Raw genomic sequence first — 20,359 nt, forward strand, 5'->3', positions numbered from 1 at the left:
GAAGGATGTGTTATATATTTTCCTTTCTTATTATTATTAAATTTCATTTTTAAATTAAATCATGTAAATAAAACCTTCATAAATCAATTAAATTTTCATACATCATTTACACATCTACACCACATTTCATTATAATTTTAAAGAACAAGATATTTCCCTCTATTGTCCTTAAACAAAGTGTTTCTTTTTCCTTTCTCTTTTGGTATGGTATACATGATGTAAGATTACAATCTAGAATTGAAAGAATTGTACTCCTAGAGGGTTCTTCTATAGAGGAAGGTGGATTAGGGTTAGGTAAGAGTTTCTGATTTTTTTTTTTCAATTGGGACAACAGTAGGGATGAATGTTGGAGTGAGAGAGATGAAAGAGAAAGGGTTGTTAGGAATGAGGAGGTGAGTAAAGGTTTAAGGGTTTCTTTTTTTTTTTTAAATTTTGAGAATGAAAATTATTTAAATATCCTTGACCTTAAAACTTATAATTCATAATATATGAGGGTATTTTTGTCTACTAGAATCCGGTACACATTAAAACATACCAACTGAAAAACAGGCGTACGCGTCTTAACAAACCTCACACACACACACACACACACATATATATATATATATATATATATATATATATATATATATATATATATATATATATTCTACCATTAATTCTAAAAATGCATTTCATAATATAATATTTAGTTCCAGATTTAACAATAATATTTAAATATTTATTTTAGAGTTAAGTGATGAAATAAGATTATTAAAAGGGAAAATATTAACAATAAAGTATTATTTGGGGTGTAATTATATAAATTTATATATTTTTATACTTATTATATTAATTTTTTCGTAAATAGACTAATTTGATTTAAATTTAAATTTTAGTGGCCATATATTGAAAATTTCATTTAAAATAGATTATTAAAATGATGAAAAATATAAAAATTTCTTTCTTTCAAAAAAATATCAAAATTTATCTTTAATGATTATTTTAATTTTATATTATATATCCCACCATTCATTCAGACGAAGGACTCATTAAAATCTTAACTTTTTTTTTTTAATAACAATTAATATTTATGTAAGAAATTTAAATTTCAAGTGAGAAGTGCTAAGGTTGACTAATATAAGTGAGATGAAGAAGATATAAAAAGAAATATTCACAAATTTTAGATTAAAGATAATATAATACATTTTATATATCAGTTGACTTTTGGTTTGAAATTCATTTCATTGGATTGATTCATGGCTCGGATTTCATCAAATTCAAATTTCTCAAGTTATGTATGGATTCTTATAGATAAATTTACTTTAAGAACTCCACAATTGGTGTAGTATATGGAAATTGTGTTACGTTGGATTGTACATTACAATCTCTGTTAATATTATATCGGTTAATCTAGAATTACTACAAGAAACATTTTAACCTATTAAATAATCATTTTAATTGATTATATAAGTTAAAACCATGTACAGTTTAATCATTTTTGTTTTAATATGTTAATTCACTTAAGCGGACCATTCCATGTTAGTATGCTATAACAACCTTTTAATTGATCATTTCACTAATAAATAACATTAACATATTAGAAAGTATTTTTTATCCATTAAAAATGACAAATTAAATTCTACATATAGCTCTCATTTCAAAACCAATATTATATCTCTCATTTCAAAACCAATTTACAAGAAATCAAAATCATTATTTCTTTAATCATATTTACCTACTTNTATTGTTATAGTTTTGTGTTTGTAGAAACTCCGAATTCAATATCATTTAATACAATATTTGTGGTTTGTTAATAATGGCTAATGATGGCTTTAAAGCAAAGGAATACCTATTTTCTACACATAAATTATTCAAAACAATACCTTCTTTTTCTTTGTACATAATAAGAAGCAATATTAATTATTACTTATATTTTACTTTCTTCTTGATTTGAAATTTTAGTTTCATTCCTAAAAAGCAAAATTGAGTATTTTTCAAAATTTTATATAAGCCCATTAAATTTCTTAACATTACAAATTGACCTTTAAATATTCTTCAATAGTTATAATTTTGTCCTTAATTATTATTATTTATTTGCAACTTAGTTCTTGCATACTTTTAATAATTGTAGTTTAGTTCCTAGCTAATTTTTAATAAATGTAATCCAATCAATTAATTGAGTTGATTTTTGTAAACATTTTAAAAGTTCAAGGAAATTTTAATCATTTGATTTGCAACTATTAAATTTACAATTAGCTTTATTTCATATTTATTTTCTATTATGATTTTAATTAATACAAATATTTCAACTAAAACTCTTATTAATTACTAATTTCTTCGATAATTTTGTTGCAAAATTCATCACTAGTAAAATGTACAAAATATTTTATTCTAAAATTTTAGAAAAATGAGAATTAACATAAATAATCAATAACCTATAGAAATGGATTGTAGAATAAATTAAAAATGATTTGAAATATTATTTTAATTGAAATTCACAATAATGATACGTATATTTTTCTTTTTCTCCCCCAATTGCAATCTTTCAAATATGATTGCAAGAATTAAGGACTTAGTTTTATTTTTTACGAATCATCTTCATCCTTTTATTCAAAGTCTTGCCTATAAATGCAATCATATATCTCACATCTTCTTAACAATTTCTAACAATATGGCTTAAGAAAAGCTTTCTTGTCCTCTTCTCTTCATTTCTTAGTCATTTAATCATTGAATTTCATTCCACTAGGAACATAGTTAGGACTAATAATCATGTTTTACACTTTGTTAAATTTTGAATCAAACGGAACAATTACAATTTCTGAATTAAATCTGATTTTTTTTTAGAACTTTAGAAATGAATACTAATTTGATGTTAATATAAATGAAGAAATTATTTTGAATGAATGACAATAATTAACTATTTCATAAATTCGATTTCATAGTTTTTAAAATAACGGCAAACGTTGAATAAATGATATTACAATATAACATTATAAGATATGTTAGCTTAGTGAAAATAAATAAGTTGAAATGTTAAAATGGCCAATTTTCATCTTAGGAGAACTTTAGTGTTTGAAAATGATTCATTGTTAGTATCCAAATCATGTCTTGAAATATTGTTTTAAGTGCTAAAATAATTTTACTTGTTTTTTTACCTTAGTGATGTTTACATAGTATTTGTATCTTTCTGGTAAATTATTTGTGAGAAAGACTATTCAATTATGCATATAAAACTAGCACTATAAAGATATACTCAAAATTTTGCATGCAGAAGTTGCTTATAATATCAACATTGAGAAATTTGTCACCTCTAATTAGTTTCTGTTTCTGTATTCTGAAGCCTCTTATTGCATCTCATTCAACAGTATAAGATTACATTCCTCAACTGCTCTATTCAACAGTAAAACATAACATTTTTCACCTTCTCTTTCAGAGCAGGCAGTGCCCGAACTGACCCCTCTTTCGACCTTGTTCCTCGCAGTTTGCTAATCTCAACAACATCAGGTTCCATGTAGAATCGAGCCCTGTAGGCTGCTAGATGAGCATAGTATGCGGGAGGCACTGCAAACACAGCATAAACTTTATAAAAAATAAGAAAAAAAGAAAAAAAACTGTCTGAGTTTAGCATGATTACCTACAGAAACAGACCGTGTACATCTTGCATAACTGCAACCAAAATGTTAAGGTTGTCATCTTAGAAATATAGCATAATGAATCTGAGATGATGAATAGAAAAATCATTTACGTGTAGCATAAATTGTTGGTAAGAGACTGAATCTCATCTGCAGTGAAATTGTTCTCGTCCCAGAGGACATGATAGTGTGCTGGTCTACTTGTACCCTGTAAATTGTCCATCACCAACGTAAAATCAATGCTGCTACATACTAGACATTTTATAAGATGCTGATTGCAGAAATTTATGCAGGTTTTCATTTCAGTCCTATGTCCTAACCAATGTGGCAGCAACAATACCGTTATCATACCTGAATTCCTGCATGACTGCATAAGTAGAAGTCGAATTCAGAAGGATGACAGATCTTAGAATCTACCACAGTTCCTACATTAAAATCAGTCCAATTTGGAACGTTTACAACACAGATTGATGAAATTGGATAATTTGCAGAAGAGTGAAAGATCTTAGAATCTACCACACAGTATCTACATTACCATAAAACTTTCTTAGGCCAAAATAATCTTTTATATTTTCAATTGAATTCATTCCATTATAACATTGATATTCAGATATCCTTAAAATAGTGACAACTGACAAACCCAAAGTCTAGCAGCTGGTAGAAGCAAAAAGAAAACTAACCAGGTAAGATATTTCCACTCTTATCAGTACTATTCCTGTCATCGTGATTGTTTGCAAAGAGTCTAGTGTGATGCCGCTTTTGAACTACTACAAATGTTACTGGTGGCTGGTAACTAGGTTCCAAAGATGCACAAGCCTATACACAAAGAGAATATAGATATTGGAGAATAGTATACCGATAAAAGTTATAACTATACTCTGAGTTGTTTTCTGCAAGTACCTTGCGGATGGCATCAAGCTCATATAGCAAAACCTGGTAGAATTGTCCTTCACTTACCCCATCCCTGATAATTTATTAGATAACATTGTAGTTAAAGTAACTGCATAGTCCACATTCTTAACTACCTCTACCATAACAATATCAGAACAAATCCAATCCCACCTGTAAAAGATTATTCTCAATGGTTTTTGTCCCGTTGCCTTCTTGAATGATAGTAAAAGCTCCCTGCAGTTTCACACATTAGCATGAACTGATATGAATGCAGATGTTGGATAACATCAAATGATAAATGCTAAAAAAAAACACTAAGATTTCCTAGTTGTCAATTATCGAGTTCCAAAGTGGAGAAATGTGAACCACAGACACTGTAAGACCTTTAAAGAAAAACTAGATAAATACAACAAGAGACCCTATATGAATTTGAAGCAAAAACATTTACAAAGAGACAAACTTAAAACTTAAAAGTTGAGTACCTGATCATACCACCATATGTTACACCCCTCTGTGGATCTTTCCAAGATCTGAAAAGATCTTGAATAAGTTCTTCTCGATGAGGCTGAGCACAGACCAACCCTGCATACTTTGTTACTTCTGGCCAGTCCTGGGAGGCTACAACCTGGATTACCATAAACCAGTTAGAGGTCAGAAAAAAAGAAATAGGAGAATAACAGCACATGTGAGATAATTCCAGTACTATCACTCAAAAAGCAATAAGAAATTGAGTAGGGTGAAGAAAATCCTACTGCCACACAAAGAAAACAACATTCTCAGTCCTTTCAATTACATACCAAACATAGGGCATCATTTAGTTGTATATAGAAGTTTTGAAATGCTTACAGCAGCAATGGATGGACAAGAATCCTCTCCTGATTCTGGATGCGTTACATCAGCTCCAAATATTATTGTTGGAATATCACTCACCAGTGGAATCCTCCAACTTAAAGCATCCAAAAGCACTGTGTTTCTTCCTCCCATCTGCAAGAATAAATAGTTTAATTAAGCAAAAGAAATGAAAATAATGATTACAAATAAAAGAAGACTTAAGATATGAAAGGAAAGATTTTAGAGTAGCATGTAGCCACCCTTTCACTTTGGATTGTAAAGTATGATCGAAGATTTAGTAGCAGACCTTGACATTGATTTTAAGTGCCACATTTGCAAGGTATTGTCTATTGATCTTGAATACATGTTTTGTAAGGCAGCATTGAGAGATCAACCCCAGATCTGTTTCGCAAATCCTTTTGAGATCACCTGAACGAAGAGTTTGTTTCTTTAATGCAAGTGTGAAATAATTTTCTCCTCAGATAAAATGGGGAAATGCTAAGCATCTCTTTTTTTCTTGATACCATGTTTACAAAGGAATCTACCAGGGAAAAAAACATATTCAAGAGGAAAGAGACATTAGCAGATTGCAGGCATAAGAAATGAAAAAAAAATAAAATTGTCAAAATGAAGAAACATCAAGGCACTATATAGCCTCAACATTTCTATAATTATAAACCAGTACCATCTTAGTTATAGTTATGAAGTAATATAAATGGAAGAGTGACCTAGAATCATACCGTACAGAGAGCCATTATTGTCTGGAAGAATGGCAATCAGTAACTCTAGCTCTTTACCACAAAGCTTATCCATAGCAGCAGAGTGTACATAATTCAAAGCCTTCTTTACCTGATCTGGTCTTGCAGAATATATAGGAATCACAGGGTCCTGACTGAATTCCTGACAAAGATCAAACTTTAAACCATTTGGTCGTAAACACTCTGATAACCCACAAGAGCTAAAGCTATTGGGTGACACAAGAATGTGTATACATTACATCTTGACAGTGAATGTAACTAGGAGTGACAATGATATATAATGAAAGATGAGTATTTATAATGATATAAACTTTACCATGCCTGAGATTTGGCACATCTGAACTAACTGTTGACAAAATCCACGAGCTGTACTTTCCTGTACACTTCGAGAGAAATTGATACATGCCCAATATCTTACAGTACTTCCATTTATTACTTTCTGCATTAAAATTACCAGAATTTCAATCACTCAGGAACAAGTAGCTTCTTTCACCAAAAGAATTAACTACTATATGTTAACGTCTGAGCTGACCTTGTTCATCATGTTCCACTGACCAACTTGTGGCAAGTATTCTTTTTCTCTTCCAGTGTCGTGATATTTCAACTATGAGTAAAAAGAAGAGCCAAAATATATTATAAACACAATGAAAAAAGTAAACAACTGGTAAAAAATTTAATTATGGGAAAATTACCCAAGGAGGTGGAAGAACCCGAGCCTCAACAGATGCAAGCTTGTTATCTATGCTAATGCCAAACTCTTTTGCATATGGATTATTGTCGTAATTGTTTTGTTGCATTGTCTGCAAGTAAACAGACAAGCTCTAGATAAATAAAGCAAACTAAACAAACCATGTTAGAACAGGAAGAGCTCGCATGACTATAAAGGATGAAGTTACAGTAATTGTAACTTCAAACTATATAATGTGCAATTGACTCTAAAATAAAAATGTATCAAAAAGGGAATGATTGAGGTAAAATCAAGAATCCATGATAATGTGACCTGTAAAATGTCTGCCTCTTGTTCACGGGGTCTCTGGCATGAGAACTTCAGCAGAGAAGTTATCTGCTTTTCATTTAGCCCTTTTGTATATCTCTGCCCCTCAACTATTTTGCATGCCTGGGACAAGATTCACATGAGTTCGCTATGGGAAAGGTAGAATAGAATAATGTAGTCTGATTAAATTGAAAGCAAAGATTACCTCCATGGGCAAATAGTTCAACTTCCTTTGGCTTCCTACTTGAAGGCAAGGTAGATGAGAATATTTGATTGTAAATCCATACATTTCTTGAAAATAATCTACTACTGATTTCATGTTCATTTGCTCATCAAGAGGGAAACTGTTCAGTGGGAAAAGAGACAGTCATTTCAAAGGAGGATATTTGTAAAATGTAAATTTCAACCTTCTAAAGTCAGAAAAGACATACATAAGCTCCCTTGTAGGCTGTGAAGTCAGTCCTGATATTCTATACTTCCTTCGAAAATTTCCTCTATGTGTAACTTCAACTTTTACACCTCTTAGGGCCTTTTTTATCTGTTTTCCAGTGACAACCCACACATATTTTGGTTAGATTTTACTTAAAGAAAGACTTCTTGTTTTCCTTTTTGTTTAAAAGAAAAGCTTGGCTAATAGTTGATCAGTCATCTTCTATGGCACTAAACAATGATTTTAAGCAAAAGACCCTTCACCTCACAAGATTATATCGAAGCCAGTGATTGTTATGCCGATGTCATTCAAGTAAAAAGTATATTGGAATATTAGAAATGACTTAATAATTTATGAGCAAGGTTTCAAATTGCGGTTGTGGTTTTCCATAAAACAACATTCATAGTGTAGTAGAACATTCATTGCAGAGTTTTCAAAAAAACAACATTCATAGTGTTCATCTAACAACGATTGCAGGGATTCCAAAACACAATATTCATACCTTGACACGATCAGCATCCGACAAAAGCTTTGAGTGCACATCTTTTCCCAAAATTTGAGCAACAAAATCAATCACAGGTAGTGGTTCAATAAAAGCCATTGATGACATATCTGAATGCAATCAAACATAACTGTATAAACACCAATGACTATGGAAAACAAAGGATTGAGGCTTATTAGTTATTATTGGTGGAAGCCTAACCAATGTTAAGTGACAATCCCATCTGAGTAGGCCTTATACTCTGGTAGAAGCCCCTCCACGATTCAAGGCCACCACCCAGCTGCTGTGGTTTTCTTACATCCGGAGAATAAAGAAACCTCCCAATTGACACGTAACTAGAAATGCAGATGAAGCACAAGAAACATGAAAAAAATATCACAATCAATGGTACAAAAGTAGTCAACATATAACTTTCAAAGAACAATCCCAAATGCACCTCTGAGCCGCAAGCTCCCTTAACACAATATCAAAGACCGTTAGAGCTTCCTGTGGATTGTTCACTTGCTTTCCACTTAGAAGGTCACGTAATTGATGCATGCTAACATGAGTTGCGAACTTGATTACCACCTTAAACTTTCTTTCCCTGTCACAAAATAATTAAGACTCCTTAAGACACTCACATTCAACAAAATCGAAACGTTGGTTACAAATTCAGAAAGAGTCATGGATCTCTTATGATTATGAACAAAATATAGCACTCTTGACGAGAACAAGACAACTTGAAAGATTACCTGGTACCACTGGTGGCATCATCATCCTCACTCAACGTTACATTGAATTCTTTGTATGTAAAAGGAAGCAAACCAGCAGTGTAAAGGTTTCTTCCTCCATCATACACAGGGAGCCTCGTGGCTAAGTCAGTGTTCCTGTGAACCCTCACCAACTCTGCTATGATAGCCTTGCTTGTTTTTCGAGAAGTGACTTCAGGTGTTATTTTAACCTTAACAAAAATCAAACGCAACAAAGTGAGTCAAAACAATTCTAGGCCAACCCCTTGGGAATTTGATAATGCAAGACAAAGTGTTGCAATGTGGAGGTGTTCATACTTTCTCCACTCCCCTGATTTCATTATTTTGGAAGAATTGATGTACTTTTCTTTAACCACTCTCATGAGGGTGGCAAAAAATATTTTCTTTTTTAAATTTAAGCATCCATGCAGTATATAAGATTAGACTTACATTGTAATGGCTCAAGTCAGATACAGATATATCAGCAAGGAAGTGGTTAGCTTTGACGAGACACTTAGTCCCGAGTTGGCCATAGCCAGGCCTTTGATGAAACATAAGACTCTTGGGAGTGGCAGAGGAAGGAAGCTGTGGATGAAGTTCTGTTTCTTGTAATTTCTCTGGCTTGCACTGGCTCCTTCTCCTGCATCTTCTTCTACGTTCTGTGGGTTTTGGAAGAGGCCTTCTAGACTTCACTTGGTGCTCCTCTGGATCCTTCATTTTTCACTTGGCAGAGTAGTTCTGTGGAAAACACACACAAGCAAGTTTGTCTTATGTTTCTGTCAGGAGGAGAGGGGGAAGTGGGAAAAAGACAGATTCCAGCTGGGAAAAAGGCTTTTTATGGCACAACAAGTTTGAAGTTTCGCTCACAAACAAACCATGTCTCAGCTTATGGCTTATGCAATGGTCATGATGGGAGAGAATAGAAAGTTCAAGAGTGGGAAAGAAATGAAACTTTGTAACGGCTGAAAAGCTGAAAAGAAGGGGAAAAAGAGGAGAGGATGGTATAACATCAAATCCAGATAGTGTTTTCCTCTTCCCCTAGGTGCTGTATATTCTCTGAAAAGATGTGGATCATAAATAAAGTGACGTGCATATACATACATGCAAACCTGGAATAGCCTATAAAAAACATAACATTTTAAAAAAAAAAATACAAATTTTGACATATAACAAACATAAATATTGAGATGTGACAGTTTTAAACGGTATTAACATTAATTGGATGAACAAAAGTTGATGAAAAATGGAGGTCTCATAATATGAATTTTTGTTTGAACTAGTGACCTAATGAAAAATTTTGATAGGCCCCATTAGGGTGGAAGTATAGGTTTGATGTGCATAGGGTGATAGGCATAAGGTAGAAAGAAAATGGGGTGTGTGGGGTGGTAGTATGGTGAATTATTTGGGATGTGGGTACTAGCAGAAGAGTTGGGAGGCAAAGGGAAAGAAGCTTTTTTGGTTTATGGTTTGAAGTGGTGGTCCCAAAGGAGATGTTTTTGAAACTTAGTCTACTCCAAGTTCTTGGAGGGACAGGTTGTAAGGTTGCATGTATGAAGGACTTTTGCAGAAACCAGAAAAGAAGCTTTAACGTCTTGCCAAGTTGAACTACAGCGACAGAACATGGCGAAAAGCAGTCAGCACTAGTAAGACCACAGACTGAAAGAAAGTGAGAAGCTAAGGTTGGTTGGTGGTGCTTAGAAATCCATGAAATAAGAGTGTCAGTTGTACGTGCATCCGAGGCTAAAACATTGCAAGCTTTATCATGCGTGGCCGAAAAAAACAAAGATTTTGGTCCTCTTCTCTTTTGGATGCGAACTAATGTGGAGCCGATAAAAGTATAATTGACGCCAACGCTTATCGACTATTCGTGATCTTTATAAAGACACGAAGAACAATCATGTGTCCTGTCCCTTTCACGCAACAGACACAACATCCCTCAAAACTCTTTCACCATTTTCTAACTTATAAACTCCAAATTTTTAATCTTTCATCCCTTCCATAAACTTTAATTCATAAAGTTTACTTCTTTCGATTTTCAAAATAAGACAGACATTCAACATCATAAAAACAAGACATACCAAGTATTATCAAACACTTTATGCTTACAAGCCGAAAGAGATTACGATTATATGCGTAACAACAAAAACGAATGATTTCTAAGTATACAAATTTACGAGAAAAAATTTAATTAATTTTTTATATTACTATGAGTTATAAATCCATCGTTGATATTGAATTACTATGAGTTAATTTTTTAAAATAAAGAATTTCATTAAAATATATACTGTCAATACGATATTTTTAGGCAGTTTTCTATTTAGTTTAATATGAATTTCTATGTAAAAAAAAAATACCGACAACTATTATTTATTTGATTAAATATAATACAACAAATATATAATAAGTCCCAAAAAAAAAATACAATTTTTGCATAGGTCTGGTTCTGTGGTCAACCGAAACAAATTAAGTTTATATTTGAGGTCATTTTTGAAAAAAGGTGATAATTACAATTTTATAAATCGAAAATAATATAATCTTAAATTAAAACGTATACATATAATAAAATTTCTTTCATTTGAAATTAAATTAGTTTCATTTATTTTAGCTTAATTTTAAAAATAAATATATATATTTTACTTCCTTTAAGTTTTGAAACAAGTGGTATGATTTGCCAGCTTTAAATTTTGAAGATATTAAAAATGTATTTAAAGAAAAGACAAAAAAAAAATAAAAAAAAGTCCTCGTGGAGAGGACGAAATGTACTAAAATGTTGTCTTTTTGAAAGTAAATGGAAAATCAGATGTGAAAAATGTCACAATCAATTGATAATTGGTGTATCAGATAATCTGAATTGTTTACCCAATTCAGCTCTCTATCTATACCCTAAGGTGACCCTACTAAGATTATGACCAATAATAAACAAATCTTCTCAAGATCCTAATACTCATAAAAACTTACATTAAAACAATTCATCTATAATATGTTAAACAATTATTTTATATCCCAAATACATTTATATATTTAGTATATCAGTCTTAAGTATGTTAATATAAGTTAATCATATTTGTTTTTAAATCAAAATCTCATTTCAGTTTTCTTTTGAAAATGTGATTCAAGAATAAAGGAAGGAAAATGATTTAAATTATTATGACTCGTTTTTTATAAATCTCCATTAAGATATTTGTTTTCTTAAATTTTGATTAAAATATTTGTTTTAATATGTTTACTAATCTCAGAATTTTCAAGACAATTCAAATCATTTTTCTTCTTTAACTTTTAATGATTTCTTTTAATGTAGAAAAATTTGAACTTCAATACAGAAAATAATTTCTAATAATATAATTCCAATAAACTTTAGATAATAACATTTAATGTTCTACATCTAAATTTATACTGTCTGCAAACATCTATTGTCTTATAATTTAGTCTCTTAAATTTATTCAGGATTATTGTCAATAAATTGAAATAAGTTTGACATTATAAATTTTAAAACAGATATATATAATTTAAAATTCAAAAGCAAACTATTCTTCTAGCAGATAAAATAACTTTTTTAATTGCACATTAAATTACTCATACAAGCATATAATCTTGTTATCTAAAGCTTCTAAAATGTAGATGATATTTACTATTGAGAGTTTTAGTTTTAGTAAACATTGTGGTAATTGTTAAATATCTTTTCACCAGAACAAAACTCTTTAAATTTATATTTTATTTTTAGTATTTTAAAAAAAAATGTTTATGGAATCTCTATATTTTATATTTTAAAATATTTAAACTGTATGTATGAAAATTAATTAATCGTATTTAATATTAGTTTATACATTTTTAGTATATTAATTAATGATTTCTTTAAATTGATGCTGAATTATCTTTCTTTAAGCAATGCTTAATAATCTTCCATCAATATCAAGTAAACAAAAGCATACAAATAATTTATTAACAAATTTTAAAATTTTCAAAATGAAATGCTTCAAATGTCTATATTCCTACATTTTAATTTACATTTTATAAAAAAAATGTAATAGAGGAAATATTTTCTAATTGCATTAAAAATATTTTAACCCATTTTCATCCTCCTTTCCAATAATATTTAAATATTGAATTTCTTTTTCAATATTCAAGTTAATTGAATATTTGTACTGTATTCCTTACAGTTTTGTTTGTTTCATTTGAAAAAACTAAGAAAACACAAATTTCCTTCTTATACCTGAATATAAAATATAGAGAAGTCTTTAATATTTTATTTATTATTGCATTAATATCTCTTTCTCAAATAGGTACAATTTATATTTTTAAACTGTTTGCAGCTTTAATTAATTAACTTAATATTAAATTGTATATTTAATAATGAGAACACGAGAATTGGACATTTGTATTGAAAATATACAAAAGAGATAAAAGACCAGTTTCATAACTAAATTAATTTTATTTAACTTATAAATTTTCTATTAATTATTTAATAATGAATTTAGACAAGATTTGAGTATAAACTTGAAAAATTAAAACTATTAATAATTAAGGATTATGGAAAAGAATCATAGAACTTCCACCAATATACTCCTTTAAAATTTAATATAACATTTCTATAAATGAAGTTATTATTGGAAATTCAAGTTATAAATTATTAATCATGAACCTAAATGAACAAAAGTAATCACTGCAAATACACTTTTAGATTAATCTTCTATTTCTTAAATTTGAAATATTTTTTAACCTTCAAAATTTTTAATTTATAATTTTTGCTTCTAAATTTAAAAGTTACTTTAATATCTATATTCAAACAACTTATGTGACAAATGCATTAAAAATAATTTCTATTAATACATACTGTAATTTTTTACTTTTATTACTAAATATCCTCCTTGGTTTTGATTTTTAAATAGTCATTTTTACAACACTTAGCATATTCAATAAAGGGACAAAGAAAAATATTTTTTAAATTACAAAAAGTAAAAAAGTTAATTATAAATATGAAAAATATAAATAAAATTTATATTAAAATTGGTAGACTGAAAATCAGTTAACCCTAACACTATTAAAACCATTACTACCTCTCAAAAGGAAATCACCAATATTATCAAGTCTCTTCTCACTAAAAACTCAACAAATTACATTAATTGAATTTTGATATTTTTGGTCCTTTTTTTTGCTGAATTATTCTCTGCATAATGGTGTTTGTGGCTTTTTCTTTATAAAGATGTATTTAAGAGTCTGAAAACAGCCGAAAATAGCAGTGAAGGTAACCCATATCGCAATCATGACAAAGTGAGATCCAAAACAACACATCAACACAGCAACAAACATTTCACTTTGACAATATCATACCTAAGAAACAGAACAATAACTGAGATATAGACTTTTTTGAGAGTGTGAGAAAAATTGAAAAATGCAGAACCTTTTTTTGACAGAACAAGAGAAGCAGTTAATGGAAGCAAACCTTTTGCTTTACGCTATGTGTGTGTATTAATGTCTCTGCTGTCACTGTGCTCCAACCCAACTATATGATCAGTGTATTAAATATGAAATAATGTGAACTCAACCTTCACATTACCTCTTCTATTCTCCCTGCACACAAAGGTATAATACTGTTACTGCAGCCTTTCAATTAAGAGTATATACATACATCAGCTGCTATGTAATTAATACACACAAATATTCAAACATGCACTCATAGAGTTTTGTTTCTTTGCAGCTATATGAATTATGATGAAGTACTACTACTACTTTTTGTTTAGTATCATAACAAAAGCTTGCTATTGCTGTATCTAACTGTCTATTCAAAGGCACAGACAGTAAGAAATGGATTCCGACCACCGGTGACTGCATATTTGTTTGTGGTATGGCCCTTAACCAAAGCTGAACTTGAAGCATAAAAAAGATTGAAATTTGTGTGAATGTTTGGACTTAAGAACTAGTTTTGAGAGCTTCAAAACATCATCCAATAGTAATCATTTATGGAATTCAAAAGGGTGTATGAGGCAAACAAGACTTTTTTCTTAACTTTTCTGAGAAAGATGAGTAGAATTAGAAACAGGACAAAGCTTGTAGATCTACAGCGGTTAGAACAAACCTGAAAAGACAAATTTAAATTAAAGGAGAGAACACCATGCAGGAGCTTGAGCAATTTATGAAAGAAAGGTGAGGATGGAAGGAAGAGGAAGAAGAATAGAGTGGATAAAACATTAAGAAAAGTGTAGAGTGGAGGAGTTTGAGAAATTGGTGTTGAGTAGTACCTTTAAGAAAGGAGCTTTAAAAGAGAAAGGAGATCTAAGAAGGGGTTTTGGAGATGAAAGCGTGCCACTTTGATTATTTAAAAGGATAAAAAACAATGAAGGCTTTTTATCTTTTGAGAAGCAGGAAAAGAAACGCCACATACATTAATGAAAAAATTGCAGAAAGGAGCATTTGGGGTGGTTGGAGAGTGATAAAGAAAGGTGCGAGATTCCATACATACACATAGATAGAGTGAGAAGTGTGCTTTCTCTCAGCCTCTGGTGCAAAGCTTAGAAGGAGAGTTATGAGAGAAAAATTAAAAGAAATTGTTTAAAGGAAAGAGAAGTTGTGTCAGTTTCTTAGACGGAAAATGTGGCGAAAGAAAAAAAGAAAGCGCAGAAGGGTTGTGTTGTGGAGAAGCATGTGTAATGTGGTGAAGGGTGAAACTTTTATAAAGCAAGAACTAAGCTTAGCACTGCATACGAGGCTCATTTTACAAGTATATACTATTAATATTTCATTTATGTAATCATTTTTTTCTCCTTTACCTTTTACATTTTATAGGATAACAACTGTATATAAAGACATTGTCTCTCTTTTCACAAAAATATGTTCAGATTATTTTGTTTTTCCTTATATGTTAGTTCCTCCCGTACAAAATAAGAAAAGTTCATAATTCTTTTTATTAAGATTAGTGAAAAAGAGTATTTATATATATATATATATATATATATATGAAAGTGTTATCTAAATATAATTATAATAGTAAAATATATATAAAAAAAAAGTTTAACAAATTTGTTTATGCTTAACTAAAAATTTATCAAAAGAGCATATACATATATTTTTATATAGATATATACAAAATAAATTAAAGTGAAATCATAATCTAAGTCTTTATTCTATCTTCATCTCTTAAATCATGATCTAGAGAGAGTTTTTCATCTACTCACATCATAAAGATAATCCTTACAAATAGAATAACAAGCAAACACAAAGCACAAAAAAAAGAATAAACTAAGAAAGAAGATCATATGCTTGGAAAATAAATTCTATTTATGTTGTTGCTTCACTCTCCTTTTCACGTTGAGACGACCATAGAAAACTCCTCCCTAAGCTCACACCATTTATGATGATCATTGCAAAAGAGAAATATACACAAGCAAACAAAGACAAAAGCAAGTGTAAGCTAGTGGTAGAACAATTTGTCGTAATAAAACAACATTATAACATGTTTTACACCTCACACAATATAGTCATCCATCCTAAACATGCAACAGACTTAGACTTGACTATCCAGATATACAATTAATGTCAAGCTATAACATGTTCTGCCCTTTGTGTGGTGGAATAGCTGACAACCATCAAAGTTACCACACAAGGTTAGTCCTTTAACATGCCCTTTGCCAGATGGAGAAAGGCCCCTAGGCTAGAACCATAGTGGGTTATGCACTTGTGTGGTGGAAGAACTGACAACCATTAAAGCTACCACACAAGGTTAGTTTGTACCACATTTTAGGTCATACTGAAAGCACCTAGACTAAGACCTTCTGCTACTTTCACCACATGAATCATCACTCTCTACTTGAACATGGATAATCATTAGAGTATCAGAATAACCCATCAAAATTGAGCTTCTTACATTCATACTTACAATACTTGAAAACCACTACTAAGAAGTTTCTCCTCGGAACTCTCTTCCATACCTTTGAAACCATTGAAATCACTTCACATTCACATAGTATACTAATACATGAGACTACTGATCATACATTAAAGAAATAGAAAAACAAATACAAGTCATCAGAAATCAAACAATAACACCATTTCTTCATAGCAACTTGATACTCAAAATTAGGCAAGAAAAACAACTCTAAAACCCTCACCAACAGCTTCAAAAGGATCCAAAACCCCCAAAATGACCTAAAGAATGTTCAAAACTGATATCCATAACCTTAAAAACCACCCAAAACCGATTATCATATGACAGTAGCGCCTAATACGACAGTAATCGATTATCATATGTGATAATCGATTATTGCCGAGAGTTTTGAAGAAAATATGACTCTTTGACTGGAATAATTAATTATCAAGTGAGATAATCAATTATTCTTATCGTTTTTTTTACAACAACTTGATTTTTATGGCTTTAGTACATCTTAGGCATATCCAAATGATCAATTTAGAATCTTTAACACTAATATTGATACGAAAACATGTTTATAAATGAAAATAGAGTACTACATTGTTGATTTGGTTAGGAATTAGATGTGTCAAACCAACTCAAAAGTACCTAAACTCAATTCTATTACTTGCAACTCAAAAGTACCTAAACAAGTCTTAAATGACTCAAAAATAGACTTCAAACCCCAAGTTCCTTCCCAAACCCATTCCTCTAGAATTTCACCTCTAAAAACCCCAAATTAGACCAAAAATCAACCCAAGACTCTTCTTTTTCACTACTTCAAAATCAACAGCAGTTGCTAACCAATTATAACCTCAAACATAACAGCTCAAGTGATAAAAAATAATAGCATTCAACAAGCATTCATAGTAATACTTTTCTAATTTTAGATAACACGCGTTTACATCAACTTTAAGCAATCACACTACCACATTATGGTATTTTTTAGCAAGTTATATCCTAACTCCATAACTCAATCAATTGTCCTAATTAAAGCACATAGTTCAAATTTAATATATTTTCTTAAAATATTATATACAAACATATAACTTCCATTCCTTGTTGGAAACTCAAACAGTTCTAAGAAATAAAAATCCACTCCTTAAGCTTAGAAAACTCTATCTACACCTGCATACCAAAGAATCATGATCACGATAGGCAATTATAACTACTTATCAACAAAGAACATACTAGAAGGCTAAGAAGGTTCATCCAACAAAAAAAAGGCTCACATGCATGGAAGAAGCACACAACTCAAGAAAAGAGTAAAAACTAACTTATTCTTTTGAGAAAACTGATGGGATGGAAAGGAAGACCTTGTTACTGTGATCACTAGGGATGACAAAAAAATCCGCAGGCACGGGTATCTACGGGTAAAATCTGCGGTGGGTAGTTACTACTCACGGATATTTACTACTCGCGGATAACGGGTAGCGAGTATTTTAATACTCGCTTCTAAACGGGTCGGGTACGGGTAGTATACTACCCGACCCACGAATACCTGTTACCCGCAAAAAATAATAAAAATAATAATTTATATATATTTTTAATTAAATTTAATTAAAAATAAAATAAAATTATATTTTATTAGGTTAAATTTAATTAAAATTAAATTTAAATTTATATATTTTTTGTAATTTTATTTAAATTTTATTTTAAAATGTGTAAAATATATTCTTTTTTATTTTTTGTGGGTATTCGCAGGTACTCTAACGGGTAGCGGATCGGGTAACGGATAGGATTTTATCTGGCGGTCGGGTTGCGGGTAAACACTATCCGTGTTCGATCCGATCCCTTGCCATCCCTAGTGATCACGTAGGTACTTCCTGATTTTTAAAAAGATAACTTAGTGGTTAAAACTTGAAAAAAAAGAAGAGAAAAAATAGTTAAAGAATGAGTTTTAGAGAGATGATAGATATTTAAATGATGAGACTTTTTAACAAAAATTTTATTTATACCTTTTAATATTTAAATAACGTAGTTTTATTATTTAAAACGCTTTATTTTCTAAGTTTTTACTCGTTGTAGTATAATAATTTATATTATTAAATATGTGAGTGGTTTGTACTGTGTAATGATGTTGAAATATATGTGCAGTAGTTTAATTTTTTATTTTAAAATATGATTTATAAGTAAATTAAGAATAGAATGTATACTAAATAAAATAATCTCTTTGTTTCAGGTAAGATTACTGCATACATTTATATAAATCTACTTTTTCTACTAAATAATATAATTACCTTCTATTTCTTAGAAATAGATAAAACTAATACAATTTTAAAAGTTCTTGTTAAAAATTTAACTAAACTAATTATTTTTATTCTACTGGGTGATTTTGTTAGAAGTGTATTGTATAAAGAATCATATTTTCCACTTTAATATACTTTTATTTGCGTTTTTAAAGAACTACTACAAATTTTTAACTTAAAAATATGTAAAAGAAAGTAAATAAAATCTCATTAAATTTTTAGATCTTAAAAATAATAGAAGAGGCATTCAAAGGCACGCCGTATGCTTTGTTCCTTTAGTTTTCTTTCTTTCTTTCAAGTTTTTTACACTAATTTTTTTCTTTCTAAGTTTATATCTTTTCTCATTTTGTTTTTATATATTTTTTTTTATCTTTTTCAAGGATTATAGCTTACTATATAAAAGTATATAGCATTATTCCACACTATAAAACAGATGTGAATTGTGTTAAATTTGTGTTTGGATTTTATTATGAATTGAACAAAAATAGGTGGTATTTTGAAGACCCTTGTAGCCGAGTGCATAATAAAAAAAACAAAATTATTGAATTATGATTGTTTAAATGAACATCATCTTTTTGCTTAAATGAGAGATAATATGGCTTTTGAAGAAAGGGTATGTTGTAAAGAAAAATGGCTAAGTTATCTTTGCTTAAACGATCATATACAATATTATTATTATTTAATTAAGTGTATGATTACTTATAGTGAGTTGATTAAAATATCATAAAAATTTGTGTAATAGTTAATTTTAAGAAGTGATATTTACTTACTGAAAAGTAATAATTAATAAAATAAAATGTTAAAAAATATAGAAGTAAAGTAATGTTGCTAGAAAGAAGCAAACATTAGATGAATTGGAGAAGTTATGGTGTCTAGTATCCCTTAAGAGATCGTGGTCCCTTATGACTGAGACTTGTCCCACCAACTGAAATGATTGGAAAAAGGATTAACATTACCCTAAAAAGGGGAATGAATGTCCACAAATATCAAAATGATTATAGATCTATGGACCTCCCCATATCAGACACAGATTAATTCATCATATTTCAAACTTTTACTTATTAGGGTTTTAAGATTTAATAACTACTTTACGTGATATTATTGGAGCTTTCTTACACCCCAAAGGTTAGGGTTTGAATTCTATTTTGTCTTTTTAATGCTCTTTTTATTTTCTTGTGTTCTGTGTTCAAATATTTGAGAAATCATCATAAAAATAACTAGCTTTTCTAGCTTTAATCATTTTCCTTTTCACCCACATTCCCTTTGTTATATGGATACAAGAAGAAGTATCATACTCTCCAAGATATGAAAAACTTTAGAGAACTAATTAACAATATAAAATAATATTTATTACTTATGAATAATTTTAGAGAAATGTACTTGTTTGTTTATGTATAAGAGAAATGCTTAAAACCGTTTGTCTGGATTGAATGAAGAAGGTTTCATCACTCTCAGTATCTGG

At 29.9% G+C, this 20,359-nt stretch overlaps 1 protein-coding gene across 5 annotated transcripts; it reads right to left on the minus strand.

The window, feature by feature from the left end:
- Window positions 1-3,241: 3,241 nt before the first annotated feature.
- On the minus strand, window positions 3,242-15,395 carry LOC106756481 (protein argonaute 10). 5 transcript variants are annotated; one of them, XM_014638929.2, is made up of 24 exons: window positions 15,206-15,394; window positions 14,189-14,316; window positions 9,199-9,486; window positions 8,752-8,960; window positions 8,457-8,603; window positions 8,222-8,355; window positions 8,021-8,130; window positions 7,520-7,626; window positions 7,294-7,432; window positions 7,095-7,211; window positions 6,787-6,894; window positions 6,627-6,698; window positions 6,411-6,533; window positions 6,077-6,236; window positions 5,644-5,765; window positions 5,352-5,489; window positions 4,988-5,130; window positions 4,677-4,739; window positions 4,515-4,578; window positions 4,295-4,430; window positions 3,966-4,039; window positions 3,728-3,822; window positions 3,617-3,648; window positions 3,242-3,543 (listed from the first exon to the last, which is right to left on the minus strand). In XM_014638929.2, the coding sequence occupies exons 3-24, from the start codon at window positions 9,463-9,465 to the stop codon at window positions 3,377-3,379; spliced, it is 2,727 nt and encodes a 908-aa protein (XP_014494415.1). In that variant the 5' UTR covers window positions 9,466-9,486; window positions 14,189-14,316; window positions 15,206-15,394; the 3' UTR covers window positions 3,242-3,376. The 5 variants fall into 5 exon arrangements, with proteins under 5 accessions (XP_014494415.1, XP_014494416.1, XP_014494414.1 ...); XM_014638930.2 differs by having other exon boundaries at window positions 15,202-15,394; XM_014638928.2 differs by having other exon boundaries at window positions 14,985-15,394.
- Window positions 15,396-20,359: the final 4,964 nt, after the last annotated feature.

This window comes from Vigna radiata, chromosome 2 (genome assembly GCF_000741045.1).
Source record: "Vigna radiata var. radiata cultivar VC1973A chromosome 2, Vradiata_ver6, whole genome shotgun sequence".
Taxonomy (NCBI): domain Eukaryota; kingdom Viridiplantae; phylum Streptophyta; class Magnoliopsida; order Fabales; family Fabaceae; genus Vigna; species Vigna radiata.